At 42.9% G+C, this 25,392-nt stretch overlaps 1 protein-coding gene across 1 annotated transcript; it reads right to left on the reverse strand.

The window, feature by feature from the left end:
* Positions 1–4,949: 4,949 nt before the first annotated feature.
* On the reverse strand, positions 4,950–23,433 carry LOC139573882 (protein eva-1 homolog B-like). Its single transcript, XM_071397841.1, has 4 exons — positions 23,112–23,433; positions 9,073–9,225; positions 6,856–6,955; positions 4,950–6,657 (listed from the first exon to the last, which is right to left on the reverse strand). The coding sequence occupies exons 3-4, from the start codon at positions 6,920–6,922 to the stop codon at positions 6,221–6,223; spliced, it is 504 nt and encodes a 167-aa protein (XP_071253942.1). The 5' UTR covers positions 6,923–6,955; positions 9,073–9,225; positions 23,112–23,433; the 3' UTR covers positions 4,950–6,220.
* Positions 23,434–25,392: the final 1,959 nt, after the last annotated feature.

Here is a 25,392-nt window from a genome sequence, read left to right on the forward strand (position 1 = left end):
TTCTTTCTAACAAAGATATCTACATATATTTCAGGATATAGTGTATCCATGGAAATCCTCAGAATTGATGTAAACATTTCAGTTCAGAAAAAATAGCATGTCCAATAAAAGTAGTCTCTTGGCACAACTTACCCCGGGTATTGAGACTCAGGACAGCCTAAATTAAGCCACCTACAAAAATTTGTACTGAATGAAATATTACCACTACCTTTTCAAAACCATGTCTATCTTCATATCGTAAATACAATTCAACACAATCACAGTCACTTTTTTTTCTTTTCATCATTTGTACCTTAAAAAAAACGTGTTGTTTTTTTGTACTTGTTGTTACCTAATATCCCAGCAATAATACCTTGCATTATTCCTGTGAAGAAAACTTCAATTTGCTCAACTTGCCATTGGCTCAACCATTGGCTCAAGTTACCCCATTGCCATTGTCTCAACTTACCCCAAGGCAAACACTTTGACTACATTAGCCCACACAGATACAAGGATGCACTTGTATGCTAGGTTTAGGAGCTCATATTGGAGCTTATATAGACCCCAACTGATGTATAGAACAATCTTACAATTATCTACTTTGGTTTAGATGCAAGCATCATGAAACCTCTTCCTTCACAGACTCCATGAAATTATGACCTGTTCCTAAATGTTTGGTCAAATTATACATTTTGTGTATGGTTTCCTAGAAACAAAGATGGCTCAACTTACCCCTTCGGCTCAGCTTACCCCACTCTCCATGACTGTTCTAAGGGAATGTCCGGTCTGAATAGTAGAAAAGGTGCTGTTAGTCGTGTTACTATCAGTCTTTTTCTGAGAAATGTGTGTCCAGTGGCTGTGTAATAAAGACTAAGGGCTCAATTCAATCCGCATCGCGGAAGTTCAGCTTTACCAGCGTGATTGAAATTTAAAGGCAATGTTCTCGCTTTACCAGACGACATTCATCGGAAATGACCTTTACATTTCTGTCGCGGACTCTGTAACGCTTCAGTGTTACAGATTTAATAGAGCCCGAGCTCTTTAGAAGAGGGTTTACACCAGGGTTGGGGCCAATTCAAATTAAACTCTTTGGGGAATTCAGGAAGTGATTTGAATTTAATATCCCAAAATTCTAAAACATTTGGCATAAATAGTGTCTCCTTTTCAGTTTATTGAGAAGTCGTTGACAATAGATGCCCTTTTTCAATTATTGAATTGGAATTTCAGTTTACTTGTATCAGCCACAGTAAGATATCAAGTCATTCTAAATATATTACTCATTCAAATTGTATTGCTATTCATTTTATTTATTCATGGCATTGTACTCGACAGGGATATTACATTTTAATCAACATGTCAGTTTTCACATCAGTACCATAGAGTCCGCTATAAAGCTAGCTTCCTCCATGGGCCTACAGCTTTTGGAAAATGGCTCACTAAGTGTGTCACTCTCCCCATACGGGTTACATGGCGGAGGGTAAGGCTCCGATCAAGCCTCTGACCGACAAGATCCAGGAGCATGCTGAGAAGATCCAGGAGCATGCTGAGAAGATCCAGGAGCATGCTGAGAAGATCCAGGAGCATGCTGAGAAGATCCAGGAGCAGAAGAAGCCCTTCATCAGTGAACTCGAGAAGCAGGTCCACTTCCACCCCATGACTGACAACATCCAGGCCTAGTTCAGTCCTCTGGCCGACAACCTGCAGGCCCAGTTAATGGCCCTGGACGACAAGATGCAGGCCCAGTTCAAGCCTCTGGCTGACGACTTCCAGACCGTGGTTGACCAGACCAAGGCTCTCCTCCCCCCCCAGTAAAGCTAACGTAACATCCCCCTAGCTTGGGTTCAGACCATAGGTGAGAAAAAACTTTCCCCTCTGTCTGTTTCACCTGTGTCATGCCCATCTAACTCCTCTTGACATCATCTTGAAATTATGCCAAAATTTCACCAATAAAGGGGTTGAAAGGTGGCAATTTTGTCTGTGATTGTTTCTTTTTTAGTTCACGTGGGCACATTGCAGATGAAAATAATGACCTATGTACTGCCATGTAAATTATTGAAGGTTAAAGGTCAAGTTATGAGGTTGAAATTAGATGAATTTCTGGGCGGAATTTGATGGGAAGTGCTTATTGAAGTTCAAGCAGTATTTGTTTTTGATATAGTGACCTTTGGGCCACTCCATCATATAGCTTAAGCCTATTTGTTATTATTCTGAAGTAGTTGCTTATATTGGATGGAGTTTAGCTGAAATGCTATATTAAGATATATTAATTTAATTGATTTTGACCTCTAGGCCTACTACACAGTAAGCTATCCCAAAAAATAAAAAATAAAATAGCATTGGAATAGAAAAGCTAGCAAAAGTAGCAAATATGCAGTCATGATTACACATTTAGAATAACTGATTTACACTGTGGACTGGAACTTGAGCCAAGCCCCTTGATCTAATCTATGCACTCATGGCAGAAGTGGTGACCGCAGGGATGCGACCACAATGCTGAGGAATAGCCCACACCGTAACTGAAGGGTGTGAAAATAATATGTTTTGCTTATAGTGCAATGCATAGTCCTAATCATCATCACGACATCACCATCACATTCTTCATCCCTAATCCTAATTATCCCCACCTCCACTACCATCATCATCATCAACTTCATTATCATCATCATTGTAAAAAAGGTCTTTCAACCGATCAGCATGCTCAAATGGATATTAGAGACTCCTCTCACTCCAGGTCAGCGTTATCGTTTAGAAGTGTTGTCCAGCAATGTAAGTTATGGCTTTATAATCATCATCAACGTAATAGCTTAAAAAAATGCACTGCAATTTTAAATGGAAAGTGTATTGAAGACAGACCTAATTCAAATTATATTTAGGCTAAGCAGTTTACCTATTTGAAATGGAATTTAGGCCTACCTGTCTTTAGAATCTTGTCCTCTCAACTGGAAACAAGGGAAGATAGAAAACACCTCTCTCAAAAATCTCTGCAGTCCCTTCCCAGGGCCGTAGCCAGGGTTTGCGTTTTAGTGAGGTCTGTGGGGTGGGGAGACATTTTTGCAGTTTTAAGGCTAATTTCCTGCAATTCTACACATTTTGCCATGATTTATTAGCCTGGCTGTCACAACTCACGTGGTCAGCGAGGGAGAGCTGACACTGGTATGGACAGGAGGCCGTTGTATATGGAGTATTCATATATGTGCTTATTTCTGGCTGAGCTTTGATTGGTTGTTTCAGTTTGTTTTGTTTTTTTTCAGAGGGGTTGAGACCTCACATTGTTTGGATTTGAAAATCCAACAGTTGTATTGGAAGGGGGTGCCCCTCAGTGGCTGTCCATGTGGGTGTCTGAGTGAGGAAGACACAGAGGTGCACCAATCAGTATAGAAGCACAGCCCCTTTCATTATTGACACATCCTGCTGACAACATCAAAAGAGCCTTTCCAGACTCTGGAGTCAGGAGGACTTCGAGTTAGGTGTCAGCCAGACTAATGACTTATGCCATGTTAAGACAATGTTCCCGCAGTTGCGGAGAGCTCAAGCGGTCAGCTCTGTTGGATATTACCTCAACATTTGAACGCAGATTTTCTGCGATACTTCTGCGATACTGATTGTGTCCAGCCCTTAATATGATATCTGAGTGAGTGTGACTAACAAAAACAATGTGGAGGTCAGGGCACCTGGGTCGGTAATTTGAACATGATTACTTCAAGTTTAGATAGCTGGCTAGACTAACTATACTAATTTACCAATCTACATATTTTTTATTGATATGGGCTAATTGAGTGACTGCCAGTGAGTGACATATAACAAGAGGGAAACTGCTGATGCACCACGAAGTTTCGAAATTGCACCTTGTGTATTCTACTATAACTCTCAACAGCAAGTTGAGACCCCAATTATTATTCATTCTAATTTGAAAAACTTCCAGAGGTCCAGACCTCGGTGTACGGTAGCTACGGCCTGGACCACATAAGGGTTAAGCCCTGACCTCAACAGATAAAACCTCGCCAAGGCAAACCTGCTACCCTGTCTGCTTTTCCAGCCCATTGTGTACTTCGAGGAGGTTTACGACATGTTACAGAAGTTCTTGGCTGGTTTCCTCTACAAGCAATGCCTTCCTCCTTAATGTCACCTGCACAAGTACAGTGAAATGCCTTTCTTGCAAGCTGTAAACCCAACAATGCAGTAATCAATATAAATTACTGCATTGGTTCAATGTAATTTCAATGAAATTACGTTGAACCAACGTGGAATATATGTTGAATTGATGTCTGTGCCCAGTTGATACACTGATAAATATATTTAGTTGGAGGGCCAGGTATTTATTTGGGGCTATGGTCCTTTTTTTCAGAATTTCCACCTGACTGATGTGCCCAAAGTAAACTACCTGTTACTCAGGGCAGGATATGCATATACTTGGTACCATTGGATATAAAACACTTTGAAGTTTGTAGAAATGTTAAAATAATGCATGAGACTATAACACAATTGATACGGTAGGAGAAAATCCAAAGAAAAACCAACTGGAATTTTTTGTGGGAGATCCCATGCTCTCCCAATGGAAAGCTATGGGTCCTATGCAATTCCAGCTCCCAGATTGCAATTCCTATGGCTTCCACTAGAGGGGCGCCGTCCTCAAACAATCGCATGGCATGCTTTCACTGTAAAGCCTATTGTAAATCAGACAATGCAGTTAGATTAACAAGAATTTAAGCTTTTAACCGATATAAGACACTTGTATGTACGTAGATGTTTAATATCCACAATTTTTAAGATTATTTATTTGAATTGCGCGCCTTCCAATTTCACCGGAAATTGTCGACAGGTGTCCCGCTGACGTTACGCCTAGCCCTAAGAAGTTTTAATAACCTGTACAGCTAAAGCCCAATAGAACCAAACTGGATAATGATCATACCCAAGATACATACGCATTGTGTTATTCATCAACGTTCAACATGATTCTGTTGGCAATCAAATATCCTTTTGTCCTGTGTTTTATTTCAGACAATAAAATAAGACTTTATTTCGTTTAGATAGACCACTGGGTTTTGCCAAAACATTTAGCAAACAAGTTTTCAAGATATTGTATTATAAAAATCATATCTATTTAACATTTCAAGGCACACATGGGAGCAATTGATTAAGAATAACAATTCACTATGAGTGACCTTACAATCCATTGTAATTAAATGGTTCAACTGAGGTTTTTCAGTTGTTACATTTCAGCCCTAGACAATCTTTATATTGTACAGTATATTCAAAATACATAGTCCAGGGACATGTTAAGAAAGAGCATTGTTTGTCTAAAAGACATTAAGTGTAACAGAAACAACCACAAGGCCTTTTGAGTTTCACACTTTAATTACTTAATTTCCCCTAGTGTAATTGGTTCTGAAAACATCCTAAAACTGTGTCCTTAAACTGAGCAAACTGAGCAGTCCAATTCCAAAATGACTTGACATCAGGTGAAAAATGGTCCCACCGAATCTATTTCTATTTTCTTACTTAGGCAAAGCTATTTCCTCACAGAAGGTTCCAAGACCACTCTAAAGCATTGAGGATCATTTCCTAATATAATGACAAACAGCTCACGGCGCTGTCCCGCTGTAAACTCACCAGTGTTGAGGGAAACATGGCCCCATAGCAAACAAAAGGAAGTGACCTCTCATTGCAAAATACTTGGTCCCTACTCCCTACAGTATCTCTGGCTATTTGTCAATGGCTGTATTAGTCCTTCCTTACTCCCTTTGTGTTTTTCTAAGGGCAATACTTTATTCAGGCATCTCTCTACACTGTAGACTCCAATTATGATAAATGTTCCCATTCACATGCCTAAATCACAAAGCAGCAGAACTGGTCTCAAAGGTGCCTTGTGGTATAACTCCATTATGGCAGTGGTAGTAGGTGACAAATGTTGATGGGGGAACTACATTCACACAGCACACCACTATCACATAGTGTTAGAGTCAAGACTTACACTTCAGGGGCCTGTTCAGAGGGATGTCACGTTACAGAATGTTCAGATAGAAACTTGTCGTGCAGAACAGACATATTTGTCTTTCAGGTAGAATAGTGAATTGTGTCAGCTCTATTCATTATATTTCTATCTGCAACGTTCAGAACATTTCACATCACTGAATACACCCCAGATCGAAGTAGCACGATGTGGACCATCGTCTACCCCCTGATTCCATAGCACCATAGTTCTATATAGTATGTCTATTCAGTGGCCCCGTAGTACTGGACGTTAGTAGTAGTGCACCCGACCTATAGTGCCTGTTCCTGAACCTAGGATATCAGGCTGCCCATTCCTCCAGATCTCCCGTATGATTCGCTCCCTCTCCTCCAATCGCTGTGCCCGCTCTAGCTCCTCGGCCGACGTGAACACGTTAACGCTCAGTGTCCCGTCCGATTGGCTGTGGTTGTGGTGGTTGCCAATGGGAATCTCTGTGGTGGGCAGGGGGGCAGGTGCTTCGACGTCACCCTCCTCTTCCTCATCCTCATCCTCGCTATCTTCATCACATTCGTCCTCACTGAAGTCCTTTAAGTGTTTCTTCTCGGGCGTGGAGGCCGGGATGTTGGTGCGGGGCTTGCAGGAGATCCGGATGACCAGGAGGCAGAGGGTGAGGACCAGGCCGAAACAAACCCCGATCACAAAGTACAGCCCAAAGCTCTCTGGGTTCTCTACAGGACAGAAAAAGATAATTGGTCAATTCACCTAGTATAACAAAACCCCACAATATGTCAAAAAGGCATTGTGCTAGTAGCCTAAATCAATATTGTTATGACTGGCACATTGGTGATTTTGTTTCATTGATTCATTTTGTGGTACTTTAAAAGCAATGTGAGAACTGCTGATGTTAAAGTGATTGATTGATTGACCTTTGATGTGTGCGTAGGCAGCTATGCTGTTGCTCAGGAGGTCCATCTCTTTCCTCTTTGCGTCCATGCTGACGATATGTCCAGTAGCCTTTGCTTACACCTAGAACAAATAAACACAACCCACTGCATCAGAATTCCTTGCGATCTCAACTTCAATGCCATGCATGCAATGCCAAGTACTGTATGCATTAATGTATGCATGAATTCAGTTATTCCCACCGTGTACCACAGAAAGTTCCACAACAAACAAACTGACACAACGAGACTTGGCCAAAAGACACATTTGGCCAAAAGACACACGCTACCCTCATGCTACCCTCATGCACCCCACTGAAACACTTCTGCTACTACAAACCCCCATAATTCCCCTCTCCTTTAAAATGTAGTTAAAGTGTTTTACGAATGCCTCTAGTGCCACAGTAGATGTTTTCTTGTTTGCTATCGCGCCAAACGCACTGACCACAGAATTTCTCCATAGGGACTTTTTCTCAAAAGTGGTGTTACAAGTTTATCAACTTTCAAAGCAGAATTACTTTCACATTGTTCCTCAACTGTAGTGTATGATATCCTACATTGTGCTACATAAGACCGAATTGAGCCGGTCTGTCTTTGGGTGGGTGAGGACCAGGCCTACTGGTCCAGCTGTGGCAAACAAAAGCTCCACTTATTCGTCCTCAAATACCAACAGCGCAAACTGGGATCATGACGCATTTGGAACATGGTCCTGCCTGTGAGCCGTGACAGGCCTCTACAGTGAGGGACCAGGGGTCAACTCTCTCCTCAGAAGCCAATGAACAGCACTTCCTCCAACGAGCCTCCCGGATCAATGGGGGCAAGGCCCACGGCCCTCTGTGTTATTTTTACAGTACCTGTTTTGTTCACCCTTTCAATTTCCCTGACTGACACACATGGGTGAAAACCTGGAAGACCTGTGTTGTTGCTATTGTTTAGCTATGTATTTTGGTCACACTTTTACTGTCCCTGACTGAAACAGAGTCACTGGGTGTTCCTTTTTTAATCTTGTTCTGAAGGCAGCTCTGCCTGGAGAGCAGAACCAAATGTGAATGATTGAGTTTAGACAAGTAATTTAATTGGTTTAAGTTTTGGCCACTGGGCTTATCCCTGGTGACGCTTTCTGGTCGTCTGAGTCTTTTCCTCAGCGTTTCCTGTCGCTCTGTTTGGCTCCATTGTGTTCCTGCAGGCCCTCGATGGCCCGGTCATTACTCCCTCACCTCAGACTCCCCAGGAAGTCTCAAGTTTCCCTCACAGAGAACCTTGCGGCGCCACGTCTCGCCACACAACAAAAGTATGATGCCTGGTCCTGCTTCTTTTCCTATGTGGTCTGTTTTTATTTTCTGTCAATTACATAAGCTAGGCTATAAAGGCGAGCCCCTATGCTACCACTGTGCTTTAGAGAGAGAGAGACAGAGAGAGAATGGGTGGATTCGCCCATATGGAACACTCTATCCACAGGGTCCTGCTGGGTCTCTCCTGCATTTCCTGTGCAACCCCCTCTCTTCACCCTCAACCCTTGTCATAGCCCTTTCCTGCTGACTCCGCCCTTTTCTCGTCCGCTCCACTATTGTTCTCCCCCCCGACCCACCTTGATGACATCCTCACATGGTACATGGAAGGCACGTGGCACAGGAAAACCAAGATGTGATAGATAGTGACACAGGGGCCCAGCCAATACGAGTATCCCTGAACCCTTTGGTGTGTTAGCATGTTAGCATTAGCCTTCGATCCCTTTCATTCTACACGTGTTCTGTGTTATGGCTCCCAGGGGAACAAACATATTGTTCAAGTAGGAAAAGATGGCTGACTAGCACAGCCACATACAGCACTAACCCGTGGAATTGCTCACAACAAGCTAAGTCATAGCACATGGCATGATATTCTCATAGCCTACAGATCATTGACATCAAAAATGGCACAGGCCACCTGTTTTTGTTCTGTCACCTCAAAATTGTTGGCTGATCTCTTCAGTCTATGGATTTTACACTAATGTGAATCCCGATGATATTATACTGTTGTTATCACGCTTGTTTGTTAAATCAGCAAGGATAGAAAAATGCAACAAAAACATTGGTCAACCATATGTATTGCACATGCCTGACTCTTTAAAAAAAAAAGCACAATACTCTTTCTCTAAGATATAAAGATAGGCAATAAGAAGCACAGACAGATGTACACCTTGTATTGTATCATAAACCTTACCATAAAATGAAGCTGTAGAGGTAACTATTCAGTCCCAGCTCATGATGGAAGTGGAGAGGTTTGCTGAATGATTGAGCTACCCGTCTCTCTCTGTCTCTCTGGATCTATGCCCGTGCCCTTCGCTCCTCAGGCCGAACAGTTCATTTGGCCGCCCTGAGACAAGAGCAAACACACAGACACTCACACAGCCGTCAGCCTTCATCAGATCCAAACTCACTGAGGCGTTTGCGATGCAAACAATGACAGGCCTTTTGCTGTTGCCGAGGGATACACAGTCCGGCAGCAGACAAAATACAGGCTTAGCTTTCAGTAGTACAAAAGTTCATATTTCGATACGCAAACGCGTACATATACAGTGCATACGGTATAAATACAGTTTACATACGCATATGTTCAAAAGGCATGTAAGTAACTATGATGAAAATATATTATAAACGTTAAACACTGAAACATTGCACTTGTTAATGTATGGAGACTACACAACAATAAATTATGTGCAAGGAGAAAGAGGCATTTTTTGGTGGGGGATTTGTCCATGGTGTTTGTAATCAAACATGACAAAGATTGAATTCTCTCTAGGTTTTTGTGTGTACTCCTAAGCACTGATATGTTTGAAGTAAAGTCAAAGCTGCTTACAATAAAGAAAAGTATATCAAATATCTCTGATAAAGTCACAGGCTGATGTTTTCCTGGAAACAGTTTAACACATAAACTTAAGTCTCATCCCATCTCTGACGCATCAAACCACTGTAATATCCTCAGAGCACTTTGTCTCCAAGAAGTAAAAATCCTAGTCTATAAACCCGACAGCCACAGTATATCTCACAGAATATGAGCAGCTCTTTAAATGCCAGGTGGGGAAAGAGGACCGTGAAAAACATTCAAACATTTTTCACAAACCCTTTGTGTTGAGAGGAAAAAGCCCAGTGCCAGTTTAAGTTGGTTTAGCAGGGCCTCTGCTTTCCAGTGCAGATTCTGATCTTGCTGACTCTTGCCAGACCCTATGTACACTAATGCTGGGCCGAGAGAGTGTTCGGGGCTAGCAGGGACACAGGGAACAGTCGCCATGACAGCATCTCTCCACTCCAGGCCACCGAGTCATTTGTTCAGTCAGTCCCCTGTGAGCCTTTTGTTTTGGACCACAGAAGCGGGTTCCATCCGCACACTCTTCCTGTTTTTACTTCCTTCCTTTTCAATTACTGCAACTTGTTGCTGAACAGACAAGGTCATCTTTCCCCCAGCACATCATTCCTGTAGCCTGGTCCCAGATCTGTTTGTGTTGTATGTATAGCCAACTACAGTCATTGTAATTGCCAAACAAAAACAGATCTCGGACCAGGCCACCTTGGCCTAATCCTTGCTGAGCTATTTGAAACAATTCATCATCTAGGCAAAGCAGCCAGTATGCGCATAGGATACTGTCTCAAGAGCTTAGGCTTTCCAATGCAATATTATGCTTTGGTCTTAAGGGTAATAAAGTGTAAGGTCCGAGCGACTTCACCAGTTTTCCAAGGTCATGGCTAATGATTGGACTGCTAACTGGGCCTAACTGCTCTTTTCTCACAGTGGAATGCACCAGAATGAAATTCGTCAGAACTCAGGCATCTGAGAAGGGTGGTTAAAGACAACCGGAGACTCGTTTAAAGCCAATCTAAACAATAATTAACCTGGGCCTGTTTTGTTTTGTTTTTGTTTTGCCCGGAGGAAGAAATTATGAACAGACGTGCTCTCCACCTCCCTCAATCCCATGACTCAACTTTCAGTCATGTTCTCCAAGTGACTTAATTTTCTATTCAATAGCAGATGTTACCATGCCCCTTGACTGCTGGAGAGAAAAACACTGTTCACATATGTTTCAGTGTTTCTGCAGTTTTGGGGACCTTGAATGTGTGCTGAAAATGTTCTGGCATATTACTCCCTTCAAGAGCCTCTAAAGGGGTTCAAATGCTAACTGGATCATTATGCCACTACAAAAAAAATGGACATAAAACCAAACAGGGTTTTCCTACACCGACATGCCAAAGACCCTTTATGGTACTAGGACCTTTTTTGGAAAATAAATGGAGGCACACTCCAAGCTAATGTTGTGTGAGAAGGCTTCAGCTTTGAAGGCCTCACTCATAGGATTACATCAACTCGCATGTTACCAAATAATGCCTGTCATTCATTCCTAACTGACCTCATATCCTCAGGTCAAACCATTCAACCATTCAAACCATTTGGTTGGGAGGACAGAGGAACCAAATGAAGGAAAACCCTGTCCGTTAAGTTGTGTGATATTTTTGTTCTTATCATCTTGGAGAAGAGCACAATAGCTTTTCCTTTCCTACCAAGTTTCCCCCCATACATCCGGTTGTACTGTCAGTCCGGAACCTAGTCCAGACAAATGCCCTCAACTCCCACTCCTTAAACGGCAGCCCCGCCACTTGGTTTGCTATAAAGCTGGGTCAAAGAAATGTAAAAAATGTGAATTCATAGATGGAGGTATGGAAACAATGACTGACTGTCCACGAAGTCAACATGATAGTTTTAAATTGGGCCTTTAAAGTGAAGGATAACATTGTCTGATTGTCTGAGCTAATCATGCTGTTATTGTCTTGTGGGGAAAAGCTGATTATGCCGTCTCTCTAGATAAAGATAGTTCCTAAATGATTGACTAGCCACATAGTGACAGGGGCCAACCTCAGAGGCAAGAGTTTTGCTCCTATTACCAAACAGAAGCCCTTTTCCCCAGATACGTGTACACTATAAACCATTCATAAAGTATCTAACCATAGTACTCCTCTGCCACGTCTGAGAAATCACATTAACAACCCATGAGTAGGAATTTATCCAGGGAGTGTAGCCATAATTGAATAACAATGAGAAAATGCATGAAAAAATACAAATCCCACAAGGGAACACCTGTTTCCTCATGATAATGACACACTTTGAACCACAGAGAGAAAGGGATATTTTTGAAACCTAGAATTTCTGTGCTGCCGCAATATTTCCCTGGCACAATGGATGCTCTTTCTGTGGTTTGCCTGGCATAGGTCTTCAGTGAAAAGCAAAGATTTGAATTTGCATTTTGTTGTTTTTATACACAGATATAGCCTATTATACAACAACTCTGGCATGGGAGATCAGATACATAGCTGGTGTCACTTTGAGTTTGAGTGTAAAGTGAGGACAATTTTATAGCATTCATCAACTTTGCCCCTGACAATGTTAATTAAAAAGATCCTTGTTTCTTTTTTTTTTATTTCTGCTACTGAGAGAGAAAATCTGTCTGGGATTAATGATCCATGGGATCAAATGGACCACTGAGGAGTAATTTATTCAGTGTTTTGAGCACATGGAGGCAGTTCTAAGCTCAATATACTCCACTTGACTTTTGCAACGTGAATAAATACTCTATGCTAGAATTGTGCGGCCTGACGAGCTACTGCTTTGATTGACTTTTTCCCCATTTTTCTCAGAAAGCCATGATGTGAGATTCTGTAAGTAGCAGAAAAGCAGATTAATGGCTATTCCCTAGATGCTCATAAACTGAAGTTGTAACACAGCAAAATCTACTGGATGTTTTTTTCCATACCTTTCCCATTTTAACAGATTTCTGTAAAAGAGTTTACCATGTGGCTTCAATCACGGCAGTGTATGGTCTCCCAGGCTTTCTCTAGCCTAAAACCAGCCAACCAAGATCACCTGACCACCAACCAAGGCAGGACAGCATCCAAGTCCAGCAAAGCCTGAACTTCAAGTTCAAGCTCCCTCTGGGATTTGACTAGATGGGATACAGCTTTTGTCATTTAGATTTTTTTGAAGCAGGTTAGGAGAACATACGCAGCAGGTTAGGAGAATATACGTAGCAGGTTAGGATATTTATGTTAAGGTTAAGAAAAGGGTTAGGGTTAGGTAAAATGCCCCCCCCAAAAACTTTTGATGTTAATTTGACAGAAGCTGTATCCCTTCTAGCCATGACCCTCTCCCTGAGACAGACAGGCAGAGGTGCAGGCGGTAATGTTCCACCTAATAAACACGGACACTTTTCCTAAGAGCTAGGGCTCTGTTCGCCGGGGCCTGCAAAAGCATTCAGAGGGTAAGCATCTGGTGAAGGCATTTTCTGTCCAGCGCGGCTGATTTTTCTTGACGACAGTAAAGGGTTGTAAGGGCATTTCAGAGAAAAGAGTGTCTTTCTTTCTTGTTTTCTCTTGACATAGGATCTTGGGAATCAAGCTGTGCTAAGTGTTGGTGCTGTTTTCCATTGCACCGTGCCCTGGCCATGGGCTCGTACTGTGGGGGGAATTATTTCAGTTTGAGCCCAGTCAGACATGTGTTTGCCATCAGGCCCAGTGACACTGAGCACAAGGTAGAGCTGACCCCAAAGATGTCTGCCAGCTGAGAGTATGGGGAGCTCCACTGAGCTGAGACTCAAACTTAGAAAATCTGCTTTCGTTTTCTCCTCCCGAACAGCGAGCTGGATTGCCACCCAGTGAAGGTGGTTTCCAAACATTAGCCTTGGATGAACTTTCTCTGGGTTATAAGTGAGCCATTTTAAACTGCCCACCAGGCACAAACTGGGAGAATCAACCATTTTTGTAGATCTTTTTCTTTTAACCAAAATGCACTTACATGGCTCAAAGATTGTTTTGATTTCACTTTCAATTCAGGCTCATTGACAACGCAATCAAATATAAATCGAAACTTGGCGTTGTACCGACATTTGTGCACAGTGGGTGGACAGTTTTGATAAGTTGTTGAATTTGATTTTATTCTCACTTAACAACAGCTAGTTAACACTGTAGCTTTCAAGGACCAGAACTTTCTTCTCAGCCAAGGCATTACTAAACATTCGGATCTAATTCACAGGGCAGCTACTCAATAAAGAAGTTGTTTTGGTTTCTTTATGTCATACTTCTCTACGTGAGGCCATGATTTCATTTAAACGGAGAGTGTCATCTTCAACTCCACTCCAACTTGGTTCAGCAGAGAAGCCTCTATGCTTTTCAGTGCGAATGTAACTGCAATCCGTGACAAACCGAAGCAGGTAATTTAGTGACATAAGAAATTATCTAGAGAGCAATCTCTTTACCCCGTGAGGATTGGGCTGGTGGGGGTATGGGGAGTAATGGAGATACGAGCCCATGGGGGTGGAGGTTAATAGTGGCCAGATGTGGGGTTGAGGGGTTTGATGTTAGACAGACACAAAGTGCTGCTCTCCTATGGAAATCCAGAAGAGAAAACACATGCTCTATCACCATATCAACTTTATCATACGTGCTCCATCGCAATCCAGCTCATGCATGTTAACATTAGAAGCCTCCTCCCTAAATTTGCTTTATTCACTGCTTTAGCACAATCTGCCAACCCGGATGTCTTAGCCGTGTCTGAATCCTGGCTTAGGAAGGCCACCAAAAACCCTGACATTTCCATCCCTAACTATAACATTTTCCGACAAGATAGAACTGCCAAAGGGGGCGGAGTTGCAATCTACTGCAGAGATAGCCTGCAGAGTTCTGTCTTACTATTCAGGTCTGTGCTGAAACAATTTGAGCTTCTGCTTTAAAAAACCCACCTTTCCACAAACAAGTCTCTCACCGTTGCCGCTTGCTGTAGACCACCTTCTGCCCCTAGCTGTGCCCTGGACACCATATGTGAATTGATTGCCCCCATCTATCTTCATAGCTCGTGCTGTCAGGTGACCTAAACTGGGACATGCTTAACACCCCGGCCATCCTACAATCTAAGCTTGATGCCCTCAATCTCACAAAAATGATCAATGAAACTACCAGCTACAACCCCAAATCTGTAAACACATGCACCCTCATAGATATCATCCTAACCAACCTGCCCTTCAAATACACCTCTGCTGTCTTCAACCGGGATCTCAGCGATCACTGCCTTATTGCTTGCGTCCATAATGGGTCTGCAGTCAAACAACCACCCCGTATCACAGTCAAACACTCCCTAAAACACTTCAGCGAGCAGGCCTTTCTAATTGACCTGGCCAGGGTATCCTGGAAGGATATCGACCTCATCCCATCAGTAGAAGATGCCTGGTTATTCTTTAAAAGTGTTTTCCTCACAATCTTAAATAAGCATGCCCCATTCATTTATGTTTTAACCAGGAACAGATATAGCTCTTGGTTCACTCCAGATCTGACTACCCTTGACCAGCACAAAAACATTCTGTGGCGTACTGCATTAGAATCGAATAGCCCCCACGATATGCAACTTCTCAGGGAAGTTAGGAACCAATATACACAGGCAGTTAGGAAAGCAAAGGCTAGCTTTTTCAAACAGATATTTGCATCCTGCAGCACAAACTCCAAAAAGTTTTGGGACACTGTAAAGTCCATGGAGAATAAGAGCACATCCTCCCGGCTGTCCACTGCACTGAGGCTAGAAAACACTGTCACCACCGATAAATCCACGATAATTGAGCATTTCAATAAGCATTTTTCTACGGCTGGCCATGCTTTCCACCTGGCCACCCCTACCCTGGTCAACAGCCCTGCACCCCCCACAGCAACTTGCCCAAGCCTCCCCCATTTCTCCTTCACCCAAATCCAGATAGCTGATGTTCTGAAAGAGCTGCAAAATCAGGACCCCTACAAATCAGCGGGACTAGACAATCTGGACCCTCTCTTTCTAAAATGATCTGCTGAAATTGTTGCAACCCCGATTACTAGCTTGTTCAACCTCTCTTTCGTATCGTCTGAGATCCCCAAAGATTGGAAAGCTGCCGCGGTCATCCCCCTCTTCTAAGGGGGAGACACTCTAGAACCAAACTGCTACAGACCTATATCTATCCTACCCTGCCTTTCTAAGGTCTTCGAAAGCCAAGTTATCAAACAGATCACCAACCATTTTGAATCCCACCGTACCTTCTGCGCTATGCAATCTGGTTTCCGAGCTGGTCATGGGTGCACCTCAGCCACACTCAAGGTCCTAAACGATATCATAACCTCCATCGATAAGAGACAATACTGTGCAGCTGTATTTCTCTGTATACATCAATGATGTCGCTCTTGCTGCTGGTGATTCTCTGATCCACCTCTCCACAGACGATACCATTCTGTATACTTCTGGCCCTTCTTTGGACACTGTGTTAACTAACCTCCAGACAAGCTTCAATGCCATACAACTCTCCTTCCGTGGCCTCCAACTGCTCTTAAATGCAAGTAAAACTAAATGCATGCTCTTCAACCGATCGCTACCAGCACCTGCCCGCCCGCCCGTCCAGCATCACTACTCTGGACGGTTGGACCCTCGTAAAACTGACTATCCTACCGATCCTTGACTTCGGCGATGTAATTTACAAAATAGCCTCCAACACTCTACTCAGCGAATTGGATGCAGTCTATCACAGTGCCATCCGTTTTGTCACCAAAGCCCCATATACTACCCACCACTGTGACCTGTATGCTCTCGTTGGCTGGCCCTCGCTTCATATTCGTCGCAAAACCCACTGGCTCCAGGTCATCTATAAGTCTTTGCTAGGTAAAGCCCCGCTTTATCTCAGCTCACTGGTCACCATAGCATGCTCTCCAGCAGGTATATTTCACTTGTCACCCCCAAAGCCAATCCCTCATTTGGCCGCCTTTCCTTCCAGTTCTCTGCTGCCAATGACTGGAACGAATTGCAAAAATCACTGAAGCTGGAGACTCATATCTCCCTCACTAACTTTAAGCACCATCTGTCAGAGCAGCTCATAGATCACTGCACCTGTACATAGCCCATCTGTAAATAGCCCATCCAACTACCTCATCCCATACTGTTATTTTTTTGCTCCTTTGCACCCCAGTATCTGTACTTGCACATTCATCTTCTGCACATCTATAACTCCAGTCTCTATCACTCCAGTGTTTAATTGCTAAATTGTAATTATTTCGCCACTATGTTCTATTTATTGCCTCACCTCCCTTATCTTACCTCATTTGCACACACTGTATATAGACTTTTTTTATATTGTGTTATTGACTGTATGTTTTGTTTATTCCATGTGTAACTCTGTTGTTGTTTGTGTCGTACTGCTTTGCTTTATCTTGGCCAGGTCGCAGTTCGAAATGAGAACTTGTTCTCAACTAGCCTACCTGGTTAAATAAAGGTGAAATTAATAAAAATAAAAAATAAAATACTGTACATACAGGGCCCAGGACATTGATGCTCAGAATTGGAACTTAATGAGTTTGTGTGTGTGCGAGAGAGTGTAAGTGTGTGTGTGTGCGCGGGAAAGTGTGTGTGAGACAGAACGTGATGATGTGTGTCCGTGCATACACCCATATGTGTGTTAATGTTTGCCTTCTCATATGCACCCCTGTGCTTTCTTAAAGCACAGTAACCCTCAGGTGATCTCCAACCTCAAGCTCCAAAAATAGAGTTGTGATCTCTGATCGATCTGGGCCAGCATGTACCATCCGACCACAACCACACACTGCATTCATTACACAAGACTTGTGATTACCCTATGACACAAAATGTGTTAACCCTTTCCATGAGTGGCTGGGCAGAGTTAACCATGTCCTGTCCACAAACATGTAGAGCTGGTTTCCTGGACATAAATTAAGCCTAGTCTTCTGGGAAAGTGACACGTGGTGTCATTTTTAGTCTGTATGGTATGAATTCTTTAGTTCGTCAGGGTACAGTTTTGTCGGAGCTGGACAAACGACTTGTTTGGTGTAGACCATAAATATTTGATAACCGACCTTAAACTATGATTCAATCATAAGATTGAGCTTCTGAGTCAAGTGTCTCTTATTTAATGTGCAATCAATGAATACTAGAGATACTTTGCAAACGTCACTGTACCAGTTTCCAGGGGTGTGAACTCGAGTCACATGACTTGGACTCGAGTCAGACTCGAGTCACAAATATGATGACTTGCAACTCGACTTTGACTTTAACACCAGTGACTCGTGACTTGACTTGGACTTGAGCGTTATGACTCGACCTGACTTGATACCCTCCCCAAGCCCAAATATTTAAAATTATGCTATTTAAAAAAGTGTGCAGCGCATTAACTCTTCATTTAACGGATTACCGTTTGAATCGGACAGCAGCCAATCAAATTGTGCCAGCTGAGAAAAAGTTGTGCGTGGCAGTGCAGAGGAATGTCGGTGGGTGAATTCAGATGGAGCCCTTGGAAAGATGATACCCAAAATAATTATTTTCGGATATAAAGACGACGCTGTATCAACAAAAAATGGATTGCAACTTGCAAAAAAAAAAAGACTCAGCAACAATTTCCAACTTTGTTCGACATTTGAAGCTGCACAAAGAACGGTAAGTCGTGGCTAATATAGCCGACAGCTTAAGATTGAGCTACAACAGTTGGTAGCCTAAATCCTGCCTGATGTCACTGCTGTTCCTAAAACTATTGACATACGTTAGCCTACTGTAACCACACAGAGAGAGAGTGTGTGTGTGTGTGTGTGTGTGAAGGTTGGGCGATTGTGTACAAGCCTACATCGCCCGATTGCGCCCCATAGCGATCCTCGATAGTCGATCACTATTGGGGGGGTCTTTCTCATGGCTACCCATGTAGTATCTCCATGGAAATATAAAGTTTATTTGGAAAGTAATTAATATATATTTTAAAAAGCATTCATGATTTGTGTAAATGTAATATACTAACTATTACTCTTGTTAGAAATATGAAATTGTATTACATTTGGTGAAGAGCACATTATGACTTGTTTAGGACTCGAAACTCCAACTTTGTTCGACATTTGAAGCTGCACAAAGAACGGTAAGTCGTGGCTAATATAGCCGACAGCTTAAGATTGAGCTACAACAGTTGGTAGCCTAAATCCTGCCATGTAAAGTTTAAACAAATTCAACCTTAAATGCAGGGCTCTTTATGTTCTTGGACATTCACATGTGTGCAGAGATAGAGAGGCTTAGGCAAACCCTAGTGGATTAAGCATGTCAAACATCCCCCTACGTCTAAGGAGACCAGGGAGAAGCAGTCATTAGAAGGCATTGAGGCTTTATGAGACAGCAGTGGTTTTAGTTGGAGTCTTGCTAAACACAGCTTCAGAGAAAAATCACTCATCAACCTATTATTTGTCAATGGCGAACCTGAATCGAATACAGTCTTGTTGGCTTTACATCTGATTAGACGAGGCAGTTCATAGCTTCTGCGTCTCTTTGAAAACCTGTCTATAACATTTAATGGCTAGTGGTCTACAAAATATAATATACTGTACCTCCCACTTCATTTAGATAGCATGTCTCAAACTCTCTCTCATGTTACACAACAAAACAAAAATTTAACCAAAACAAATGTGAGAGTAATGTTTTACTCACACTAAGAAGTTGCCAGATGTGAGTTACTCTATCAGTTTCTGCTAGGCGAGAACAGCAAGACCAAGGCAATGGCTTAAATAGCAATACCAAGGCATCATTACAGGATTGTAGTGGTAAAAAAGCAAATACACCACTCATAAAATACACCACTCATCTTGATCCAGGGCTACAGTTGCTTACGAAAGTATTCACCCCCTTTGGTATTTTTCCTATTTTGTTGCCTTAACCTGGAAATAAAATAGATTTTTGGGGGGTTTGTATCATTTGATTTACACAACATGCCTACCACTTGGAAGATGCAAAATATGCTTTATTGTGAAACAAATAAGACAAAAAAAAACAGAAAACTTGAGCGTGCGTAACTATTCACCCCCCCCAGGGTCAATACTTTGTAGATCCACCTTTTGCAGCAATTGCAGCTGCAAGTCTCGAGGCATGTCTCTATAAGCTTGGCACATCTAGCCACTGGGATTTTTGCACGTTCTTCAAGTTAAAACTGCTCCAGCTCCTTCAAGTTGGATGGGTTCCGCTGGTTTACAGCAATCTTTAAGTCATACCACAGATTCTCAATTGGATTGAGGTCTGGGCTTTGACAAGGCCATTCCAAGACACTTAGATGTTTCCCCTTAAACCACTCGAGTGTTGCTTTAGCAGTTTGCTTAGGGTCATTGTCCTGCTGGAAGGTGAACCTCCATCCCAGTCTCAAATCTCTGGAAGACTGAAACAGGTTTCCCTCAAGAATTTCCCTGTATTTAGCTCCATCCATCATTCCTTCAGTTTCTCAGTCCCTGCCGATGAAAAACATCCCCACAGCATGATGCTGACACCACCATGCTTCACTGTGGTGATGGTGTTCTCGGGCTGATTAAAGGTGTTGGGTTTGCGCAAGATATAGCGTTTTCCTTGACAGCCAAAAAGCTCAATTTTGGTCTCATCTGACCAGAGTACCTTCTTCCATATGTTTGGAGAGTCTCCCACATGCCTTTTGGTGAACACCATATGTGTTTGCTTATTTCTTTCTTTAAGCAATGGCTTTTTTTCTGGCTACTCTTCTGTAAAACCCAGTTCTGTGGACTGTATGGCTTAAAGTGGTCCTATGGACAGATACTCCAATCTCCGCTGTGGAGCTTTGCAGCTCCTTCAGAGTAATCTTTGGTCTCTTTGTTGCTTCTCTGATTAATGCCCTCCTTGCCTGGTTCGTGAGTTTTGGTGGGCGGCCCTCTCTTGGCAGGTTTGTTGTGGTGCCATATTCTTTCCATTGTTTAATAATGGATTTAATGGTGCTCCGTGGGATATTCAAAGTTTCTGATATTTTTTTCATAACCCAACCCTGATCTGTACTTCTCCACAACTTTGTCCCTGACCTGTTTGGAGAGCTCCTTGGTCTTCATGGTGTTGCTTGCTTGGTGGTGCCCCTTGCTTAATGGTGTTGCAGACTATGGGACCTTGAAGAACAGGTGTATGTATACTGAGATCATGTGACAGATCATGTGACACTTAGATTGCACACAGGTGGACTTTATTTAACTAATTTTGTGACTTCTAAAGGTAATTGGTTGCACCAGATCTTATTTAAGGGCTTCATAACAAAAGAGGTAAATACATATGCACGCACCACTTTTCTGCATAAAGTAATTTTTTTCATTTCACTTCACCAATATGGACTATTTTGTGTATGTCCATTACATGAAATCCAAATAAAAATCCATTTAAATTACAGGTTGTAATGCAACAAAATAGGAAAAACGCCAAGGGGGATGAATACTTTTGAAAGGCACTGTATGTGTGTCTGTGAAAGCACTCTGAAGCGCTCTGTTGTCTCCTGTGCAGCAGAGGGCCAGGCAAATGGTTTAGAGTTTAGACAAGCGTTTCAAGTCAAGGATTGACCTGTGACTCCTTAGAGGTCACAGATAAGGCAAAAACCCCAGTGATAAAACATGGGGCAGTGAGATTGAGGAGAACAAGAGGATGGTGGGGAACATAGCTGGGAGAGGTCAGATACAAGTCAACTGTCCCAAAACACGCTTGAGGGTTTAAGGCATTCACACTTATCCTCTGTTATCTGTCACTTTATCAGATTGACACAGGGAGGGACAGCAAGCTGCCTGCCCACTTAGAAATGCTAATTAGAGGGGACCTCTGAGAATGACTATCTCCTACTGATAAGAAGAGCTGACCACAGCACTCCAGTAGAGACGGTGTGTGCGACAAAACCATTATTCTCCCCCCCACACACACATACGCACACACACAGAACCCCTATATGTTGATGAAACGGAGGTCTGCACATCAGTGAAGCATGATGCTCCCACCTCGGCTCCCCCTGATCGCATTACGCTGTTGATGCGGCCCTCACCAAATATACAGAATGCGGCAGGATGTTTTGTATTTATTGCGGCGAAAGTGAAGTAATTTATCACCGCAAGGTTAGCCACTGTGCAGCTAGCTGCATCAGCCCTGCTCTCTGGCACTGATCCATCAGATACATGTTGGGGCAGTGAGCTCTTAGCTCCTGTAAGAGCTCACGTTGAGACACTTGTTGAGACACTCAAAGGTGAGCGTTGCTTCTCTTGAGGACACTCCAACAAGAACAGTATAACCCCCTATAAATGAGCTTGGATCACGTAAAGATATGAATATAGCTACTGTTCCCGGAAGGAAGGAAACAAGCTACAACACACTGCGCTGGGAACCTATAGCTGTGTGTTCTACTGAGTGTACTGACAGAAACGGGAACCTCTAGTCATCATTGGAGTTTTAAAGAGTTTTTAAAGTGTTCCCAAACTCGTGCAACCACAAGAGTACTGCTTTGCAGAGTTCTGAAGGAACTGAAACTGCAAAACATGAAACAGCAGACACTCATTGAAACCCCACTGTACCTAGACACACACCACAGGTCGCACCCACATAAAAATCAGTCAGTTTAAGCTAGAGATATCAGTTTTCCATTTGATGCATCTCAATCCACTGCATCTGCCTATGTCGCACTTCCACATCTGTGGTGGAAGATGAAAGAGCTAGAACGGTGTTTGTCATACCACGAGACATCACAAAAATCAGTCTTCCCAAACTATTATTACCCCTCTATGGAAAGATGAGACTTTCACGAACACGATGGTGTTCTCCGTTTTGCTCTACAACCCCAATAAGCGTCTTGGGACTCGTCTGAAGTCGGTACAGCCGATCTGTCAACTTCCGTCTGTAGAGTCCGAACAGTTTGGGCTACACACTAATATGATACCAGTTGAAAAAATGAATGGAAGTATGTATATATGTGAAGACTGTTTTGTGCCAAAAATAAGGGTTAAACACATGCAAAAAATAACTTACAAATGTTTCCTGATCTTTCTTATATCTCTCAGATATAGGAGAGACATTTCAGAACAAACTTCCTTTTGATCTTTTTTGGGGACTATCTGTTGTTCCATGTAGTGAATCTGTTATTCAACGCGTTTGTATGGGCTGATAATAGGACGGCCCAAAATACTTTTTCATACAATTTTTAAAAAATATTTTGGGGGGATACTTCAAGGGGTCTTAAAATTCTAAATCAAATAGCAAAATTATCCTTGGTATGACCTTCTTAAAAAGAACCTCTCCCCCGGTTTAAGCATGGCTTAGACGCTTATGGGTTTTAAGGGAAACGCAAAAAGTTACAGCCTTTATATTGTAAATACAGTGATATAAATACCTCGTTGAGGTTCATATGTTATTGTACATACACAGACTGGGGTTGTCACACTCACCAAGTAAGTAGTACTGTCAAAGTGTCCTCTTAGGAAAGTTAATTCCTGTCGAGATAAGGTAAGGCTCAATGCTAGCCTCAGTCAAAACAGTCCACTTCTCTCCTCCAGGTTGGGAAAATCAACACAACAAGCAATCCTGACTTTGTCAATCTTGCCGATTCCCTGTGTGTGACTACTGCTGTTCTCCAGTCCTGGAGGGTGTAGAGAAACCTATAGGGAAGAGGTGGCAGCTTGCTCTGAATAACAGACTTTCCCCTCTCCCTCACGGTCTCCACTCTCTCTGCCAGCAGCAGGAAAAGCTGTCATACAATCCCTCTCAGAAAGAGAGAGAAAAAAGGAGGAATGAGGAACTGCCAAAAATGACCAGGGTTTGGGAAAGAGGGAGGGAGGACGGAAAGAGGGAGGGAGGGTGGGAGGGGAGTTCTTACCCCTCGTCCCCTCTGTTAAGGAAACGGGCAGGAAAAGCACAACCCCCGACAAACGAAGGTTGATTTTCCACAGAAAACACGAACAAAAACAAAACACGAGGCACGACAGTGATGGATTATCGTTTACCTTTGGAGCTATTAATAATCACTGTATATAAGAAACAAAACACCCTGTATTGCAGCTTAAACCTTTTTGATTTGAAGATGAATGGGAAAGTGGGACTTTTGGGGGGTAGGAGTAAACATGTAGTCTGAATAATAAGACAACCCCCTCACAGTTGTGAGCCACACTCATAAACATATGGCTATCAATATGATTTTAAATCCATTATGGAGAAGAAAATGAAGACTGGACAGGTTTGACTGCATAATATATGATATCTATCTAGTAACTGTCCTTGCTGAATAACAAAATAACGCAAAACCACAAAGTCATGTAAGTATCCATTGTCTTTTGAACGCTTTTGAAAAAAAGCCTACTTTTCAGGCTTAGCACTTGGCCATGACAGCATGACACGGCCATAAGTCCTACATTACGGACTCACAGCACATGCTCATCTTGTTTTGTAACCCAGACTTACTAGCAGGGAGGATACCCCCAACCAACTGAAGAGAGTGAGCAGTAAATACACTGGGCCACCAAGCAAAGCCTTGAGCAGATTTAATTAAAGCCAGACGGAGTGGGTGGGCATGGAGATACAGTATTTCCCATCAACATGGACCGGGCCTCCATGGGAATCAAGGGAGGGGAAGACTTCTTCTCTACAAAGTGCTGTGAAATCAATATTTGAGAAGCTGCATTAAAAAGTGCGTCATCGAGTTTCCTTATTTCTCAATGAGGTCAATGTCGGCGCAAAGCTGTTATTGTGATACACCCTGCTGCTGAGGTGGAAAAAGAAAGAAACATCCAAAATAGCACCCTATTCCCTATGTAGTGCTCTATGGGCCCTGGTCAAAAGTAGTGCACTATAAAGGGATTAGGGTGCCATTTGGGATGCATCCTTGGTATCCGTCCACATATTTCACTCATTAACCCACGCTCACAAGAGAGAAGAATTTTACAGCCCATGAAGGGACACAAGCTCTTTGGATGCTCTGGAGATGGATTCAGTTCAATTGGACTTCTTCGCCACTCCAGTTCAAACATCCTCCCTTTCTGCCTCTCTTCCCAGATTTTTTGCTTTTCCCTTGTCCCTAATAAAAGTTGGAGAAGAAAGAGAGACAGCAGAAGGCATCTCTCCAGCCCCCCCCCCCCCGTGTCAGCTGAAAAGATGGGGGAGATGAGAGGAGTGTGGGGTTGGCTGGAGCAGTTGGTTTTTAGACTGCAGTCCCATACGTGCGAACACACATACTATATTGAGCTCTAGGATCTCAGTGTTTTTTCTGAGGTCGCCATGCAGCTCCATCCCTGATCGCATTCCTGCCTGGATGATCTTCTCATGGCTGGCAGATGTCCCCCTGTCCCTGGGACTGATTTACACTCCAACACTGAGAGAGAGAGAGAGAGAGAGAGAGGTGTGTGTGTGTGTGTGTGTGTGTGTGTGTGTGTGTGTGTGTGTGTGTGTGTGTGTGTGTGTGTGTGTGTGTGTGTGTGTGTGTGTGTGTGTGTGTGTGTGTGTGTGTGTGTGTGTGTGTGTGTGTGTGTGTGTGTCTGTAAGGGTTGGAGAGGTGGGCTGTTACTTAAGCATACCTTACAGTGGGGCGCAGCGAGTCAAGGTAGTGTAGACCATAGATTATGAGAGGCTTTTGTCACAGGAAGAAGGAGTGGGTGAGACTTTGTTCAGAGATGTGAAGGATCTCTAGACCAGGTGGGAGAATAAAATGAACGGAGGACGATGAAATGAGAGGTGGAT

The sequence above is a fragment of the Salvelinus alpinus genome, chromosome 4, assembly GCF_045679555.1.
Source record: "Salvelinus alpinus chromosome 4, SLU_Salpinus.1, whole genome shotgun sequence".
Lineage (NCBI taxonomy): Eukaryota > Metazoa > Chordata > Actinopteri > Salmoniformes > Salmonidae > Salvelinus > Salvelinus alpinus.

What these genes read in the sequence shown, in the direction of transcription:
- LOC139573882 (XM_071397841.1), bottom strand. Translation starts at nt 6,922, where the DNA reads ATGGACGCAAAGAGGAAAGAGATGGACCTCCTGAGCAACAGCATAGCT. An exon ending in TGCCTACGCACACATCAAAG is followed by an intron (nt 6,658 to 6,855) that starts GTCAATCAATCA and finishes TCTGTCCTGTAG; the next exon opens with AGAACCCAGAGAGCTTTGGG.